The sequence below is a fragment of the Neomonachus schauinslandi genome, chromosome 9, assembly GCF_002201575.2.
Source record: "Neomonachus schauinslandi chromosome 9, ASM220157v2, whole genome shotgun sequence".
In the NCBI taxonomy this organism is placed as follows: domain Eukaryota; kingdom Metazoa; phylum Chordata; class Mammalia; order Carnivora; family Phocidae; genus Neomonachus; species Neomonachus schauinslandi.
In genome coordinates this window covers 95111969-95118117 of record NC_058411.1, presented here as the reverse complement: position 1 = coordinate 95118117, position 6149 = coordinate 95111969, and the positions used below count along the sequence as shown (strand labels likewise).

The window sequence follows — 6149 nt, the reverse complement described above, 5'->3', positions numbered from 1 at the left end:
CGACCTCGCGGTCCCCAGACCAGGGGCCAGATGTAGAAAGTAGTCCCCAGGCCGGCAGCGGCGGCGCTGTCCACTCCGCCGCCCCCGCCCCCTCCAACCTCCGCCTCACTCCGCCCCCAGGCCGGACTCTCGGGCCCCCTGCCTCCTGCGAGCGGGTGTCCGTGCGCCGGCCTCGCCGCGACCACAGAAACCGCCGCCGGCCGCGCTGAGCCACACCACGCCGGAGCCCGAGAGGGAAGCCCAGGCTGCGCGCGTCCAGCAGCGGCGTGGGGAGCACCCGGAGGCGGGGGCCGGCAGGCGGACAGCGGCTACGGGGCGGCCGGGGAGCATGCCCGCGCAGCCCCGCTGAATGGCGCCTTGTCTGCGACCCCTCGCCCGGCTGCGGCCGCCAGGGATGCTGCTCCGCGCGCTCCAGCTCCTGCTGCTCCTCGGCTCAGGTCCAGGTGGGCGCGCTTTCTTCTGCGTTTCTTCTGCGCCTGTGGGGTTTGAGCCGGCGCGAGTGGGCTGGGGAAAGAGGAAACTGCGGGGGGGGGGGTGTTGGGGGGACGGCGAGGTCCTCCGCGGTGCGCTGACCACCGGACCCTGCCCCCTCCCTGCAGCCAGTCTGGAGCCAGTGCTAGGCGCGGGCGGCCCGGGGGCTCTGCGCGGGCGCGGGCAGAGCTGTGGGCGCCTCTCCCGGCACACGCCCATCCTCGCTGCGCTCCCCGAGCCGCAGGCTGCAGGGCCGTGGCGCCCGTTGTCCACTCTTACCCCTTTCTCCTCGCGCCATTGTCCGGGCTCCGACCGCGTCCTCGCCTCCGCGGCCAGCCCCAGCTCCCCGCCGCCCGCCGGTCGCCGGCTTGCCCGCCGGGGCCGCCGCGGCGCACGTGGCTTTATTTATATTGTTTCCTTAGTGGCAGCCTGGCCACGCAGGGGGCGCCGCGGTTTCTCGCGGCTTCCCCTTTTTGCAGTGGGGGTTTCCCCCACGTTTTAGGGCAGGGGAGAGAATAGGTGAACTCAGCGGCCAGGGCAGCACCTCTAGGGCCCCCATTTTCCCAGATCCAAACCAAGAGAGGAGGAGGAGGAGGAGGAGGGAGGGGTGGAATTGGAGACAAGATGGGTTGGAAGGTGCGTGGCCGATTTGTGCTGGGTGGGGGGGAGGGGAGGAAGGTACCGGGAGCTGAGAAGGCAGGTATAATCCTATAAATAGGATTCCTCCTCCCCCGCCCAGCCAGGTATTTTGGGGCAGGGCCCGAGATGTGTACCAATGTGAAGATCACTCCATACTCCAGGTTAACCTTGTACAAACTTGGATGAACTGATTTTTCTCATTTGCGTCTGCGTTGGTTTATCCTCAAAGAGATAAAAAGTGTAAAGTGGATGTGATGATTGCAGGGGGGCGAGGAGGAGAAATGTTCAGGAGAATGGGTTATTTTATTTATTTACAGGTTACAAACCCCGGACTTGCATCTTTTCTGGAGGAGTTAGTTTTCTGTTAACATGAGAAAAGGATCAAAGTCAGATGTGACTCGGAAACACAATGGGCGCCTTCCGGAGTGGTCCTCGCAGCGCGGGGCTGTTAGGGTCGCTCGCGTCGCCCAGGGCATATATTAGAAGTCCGCAGCCCGAGGGTGGGAGCGTGACTAGTGTGTGAGGTTTCCGAGGACCTGCCTTGATGAGAAACAGATCAGTCCCGGGAATTTGTAATCATGTATTCAGAACATCATAAGGAAGATGAAATGTTCCCAAACTTCTCTAACACTCCCCGATCAGTATGCCAGACTTTAGCTGGCCTTTGCGCAGAATGCAGGAGGTGACAGGGTATTAGGCGGTCATCACATGCTTTCTCCTGGCAAGGACGGGGGCGATGTGTATGCTTAGGATAAAACCTTTCCTTTGCTCTGATAAAATGTATATTGTTCAATTAAGCAATCTCCTATCCCTATTAGACAGTAAGGACCAATTAGTCACGCACTTTATTCCAGCAGTTGGTAGTTCGAAAGAGAGAGAGAGAAAGGAAAGAAAGAAGAAATGAAAGTTTTCTAATCCGATCACCTACTGAGTACAATCAGCAAGAGTTACCAGCGTTTCAAAGCCTACTGTTTTTCCGTTAAATACCTACCTTACTCTGCAGAAATTAAGTAAAATGGATCTCTTTCGAGGAGAGGAGACAGAGTCCTTGCTGTAAAAGGACAGATATAAAAATGCAAACTTGTAATTTGTCACAAAAGATAAATGCACTTCCCAAAGGAGTAGGTGCCAAGGGGTCCAAAACACTTCAAGGGACAAGGAAATAAACTTGCTTGTTCACAGAGTTGGAGTTTTGCTAATGATTTCTTGTAAAATTAGACTTTTACGACTTACTCTGCTCAAGATCTTTTTGACAAGCTTGTAAAAGTAGCATACAGCTTGTGCTCATGAGTTTTCCTGATGATTTTGATACTCTAGCAAGGAGCTTGAGAACAGGATTCTTACAAGGCATAGAAGATTATGAAATCTTCCCTTTGCTTTTAGAGTAGGTGTTGTAAAAGATGATTTTTCTGATTTGTTGAAAAGGTTTGCTGAACTTAGATTGGTTTATTAAGGTGTTTATCAGTTAACTAGTATGTTTGTTAAACTTTGTCATGTTACACCCTGAATATGTTTTACAATTATGTGTTAAAGAAATGATTTTATATCTGTAATTCTGGATATGCCCCCCCCCTTTTTTTCCTTATAGGAGTGTGGTGCTTTAGCGAACTGTTTTTTATAAAAGAACCACAGGATGTAACTGTCACAAGAAAGGACCCAGTCATTTTAGATTGCCAGGCTCATGGAGAAGTTCCTATTAAGGTCACATGGTTGAAAAATGGAGCAAAAGTGTCTGAAAATAAACGGATCCAGGTTCTGTCTAATGGCTCTTTATACATCAGTGAAGCGGAAGGCAAGCGAGGAGAGCAGTCTGATGAAGGATTTTATCAGTGCTTGGCAATGAACAAATATGGAGCCATTCTTAGTCAAAAAGCGCATCTTACCTTGTCAAGTAAGTGTTTAAATTCTTGATTGTTTGACACTTTTCATTGCTACATTTTGATGATTTTGTGATTCACTATGTGCTAACCCTAAAAATCACACAAACATTAAGAATTTTCCTGGAGATAGTAGCTGATGCTAACTAAGGCATGCAGAAAAATCTGAGAAAAAAATATAAGTTTGAATAAGTGATTGAGAATGAAAGTCAAGTTAGTTTTAGAACACCTAAACCTGTAGAAGTGGCTTTCTATAAATTTACAAGTGTTTCACACTATGAAAAGAGTTGGGTGTAAAAGTCTGGCTAATACAACGAAAGCTCTAAAATCTCATCTTTCATAAATTAATAATTAAAATTTAAAAATCACAAGCAAATCTTTCTGCTTTGTAGATGGCCCTTGAGTGCTAAATCTTTCTTAAAGCCCAATCTTCCATTTCTCTGAGAGCTTTAAGATCACTCATGTTGCTTTTTAATTGTAGAGAGGGCATTGGTCAGTAGCTCTCAAGCCTTTGAAGTATTCCTAGTCTTTTTCTGCTGGGAGAGAAAGAGGTTAAGGCCATTTCCATATTATGCCTAATGGATTTAAAACAGATCTACCCCCTTTATTCCAGTTGTCATAAAGTCTGCTGTCTAATGATTTCCTTTGTATTAACAGCCCTGTCAGATCAGCCATTTGTCCAAGTGACCCAGTGCTTGGTGGTTGACCTGATAACTGTTGAGTGTAAAGATGGGCCTAGGATGAATGGGGAACTCCTTGTTTCCACTGAGGCTTTCCACCTCTTTGGCGGATCAAACGTGCAACACTCAAGATGACAATAGAAAATGTAAATCTTAAAACAATGACAACTATATTTTAAAAATAATTTTTATAAGTATTGTAGCTACATTCTTTTATTAATCTGCAAAAGATAGATTTTGTGCTTTACTGACAAATTGATCATTTACAGGATGAACAATAGGAAGAGGGAGCTCTTGAGATAAAGCATATTCTTTAGGAAATAGTTTCTTCAGGGTCTACACAGTTGAAATTTAGAAAGCTACTGGCAGGGATTTTCTAGGTGACTTTAACTATTTTAACAGTGTATGACCATATTTATGCCACCATCATATTAGTAATTTATTTTATTTGTGCAGTAATGATTAATTATAGAAAATTATCCAAGCAAAGATACTTTTATATTGAAATATATCAGAAAGGTAGAAAAGTTCCCAGTTCTAACCTCCCCCCCCCCAAGAATAGCAAAAACCTGAGAAAATTTCTGATAAACTTTTTTGTTTGTCATAATCACTGGCCAATATCATTTTGTTGTTGTTGACTAACGGTTTTTCTGTGCTGTTTTCAAGATAGTGTGCTCTGTTCATTTATTTTTTTGTGTAACATAAAGTTGTTGTATAGAGTTGTAATTTTGTCACCTTTTCAGGGTTGTGGAAGGTGTTTCATACCCAGGAACTGTAGCTTGTAGTTCTTTGCTGGAGAGGAGAGGAGCAGGATAGAAAGGTGGAGGAGGGCGGATGGGCCTTGAAAGGATGAAGCATTTATCATGACCACACATTATTTCCAGGACCTCCTTAGTAGCCTGACAAAATTCTAAGGCACTCAGAAATGCCTTGAAAACACACAGAGCTTTAAAGTCTGTATAGGATAGTAAGTGTTATTAACAGTGAAACAAATGTTAGTATTGGCTTTTTAAAATATCTTTAGATTTTTTAACTGTGTAAAAATTATGGATAATAAATATTAGATGTGAATAGTCTTGAAAGCTGTTGTGAGGTAGTTTTCATATAATGAGTATCAAAAACTTTCTAGTGAAACTGTGTAGAACATTGCTGTTAAATGTCAACTGTACTCAGTTATAGGGACCACACTTTTCATAAGCACATGTTTTATTTAACTCTGTGGAGATATTTTGCTAGGAAATTACATTCAGTATTATAGATCTAAAATGAATGCATAGTGGTTTTAAATTTTTCTTTAGAAATATGAGACTTCTTAGAGGTTCTGAATTCACAAAGTTAGTTTGGATGTTTAAAGAGCAATGTCCAGTGATATAGGCTCAGATAACTTTATCTTATGTCCAGAGTAAAGATGTTATACATATTAAACAGGAAGAGAATAGGCATTAAGTGGACATTCTGTTTTGCTTAAAAAAAAAAAAAAAAAGCTTGGTCTCTACTACTTATTGATAGCAGCAGGGTGCAACTATGTTCTTTTTATTTTCTGATCAAAGATTTGTCAGCAAGCATATCTTTTGGTTCAGAAGTGTAAGAGTACAGCATCTGAAAATCTAAAACTTTAATCTGTGCAAGTTTTAGATTTTTAACACATATAGGCAATCAAGTCTTGGTTTCTAAACTTAGGAACTAGAAGCTGAAAGTTGCACTCTAGGCAAGAATTCCATTATTCATGTGTAAATTAGGAATTCACAGGGTTAAAAGGTTAGAAACTGGCCAGGATGAGGTTTACCCTTGTGATAAAGAGCAGATGACCCTCATTCATTGGCCAAAGCTTTCATGTAGCTCTTCCTGCAAAGTTAGTTATTGCCATGAATTGTTCTTGAGGAATGCAGAAATTCAAATGTGAACAGGCCTTTCCTTAAGTGTCACTATGGAGTCTTATCTCCCAAGCACATCAGAGCTGGCTGCAGGGACAGGGTTCCTCCCCAAAGGCCTGGAGGCTTTGCTTTCCTGTTGTTCATCCGAGCACAAAAGAATTTGTCTAACTTAGTTTTTCTAAGGCATCCCATTTTTAAAGGAAAGTACAGGGTTAAATTAATATTTAGGTTTTTTTTAAAAAAGGTAATCCTTTTTGTTGATAAGCATTTTAGCCGTTTTACATTTTCATGGAGTTAGAATAGAAAGGAGAGTATGTGGGAGGCCCTTTTTCTAGTTGTATACAATAGTAAGAACAGAAGATTAAGCCGTTTCCTATAAATTGCAATATTTTTAGCTTTTGGCAAATCGAATTTTCACTTTCAATGGCGCTAAGTCTTCATTATGTAAATAATTTAATTTAAATATTTTAGGAATAAGAAATAATCCATGGACATTTTGATGTTTCTTGCGTTCTTAACATTAAAGTAAGATAAATTTCATAGGAAAGCATTAGTGTGGTAAAATGGTCTCATATTTCAACAAGTTTAAATTAAGATAAGAGATGTTT

General features: G+C 43.3%; 1 protein-coding gene across 1 annotated transcript in view; it reads left to right on the top strand.

The window, feature by feature from the left end:
• The first annotated feature begins 349 nt into the window (after positions 1-349).
• PRTG (protogenin) overlaps positions 350-6149 on the top strand; it is a 124768-nt gene continuing 118968 nt past the window's right edge. Inside the window, exons 1-2 of the mRNA XM_021693730.1 lie at positions 350-443; positions 2699-3001. Coding sequence (XP_021549405.1) covers positions 350-443; positions 2699-3001 — 397 coding nt within the window. The remainder of the gene's footprint in view (positions 444-2698; positions 3002-6149) is intronic.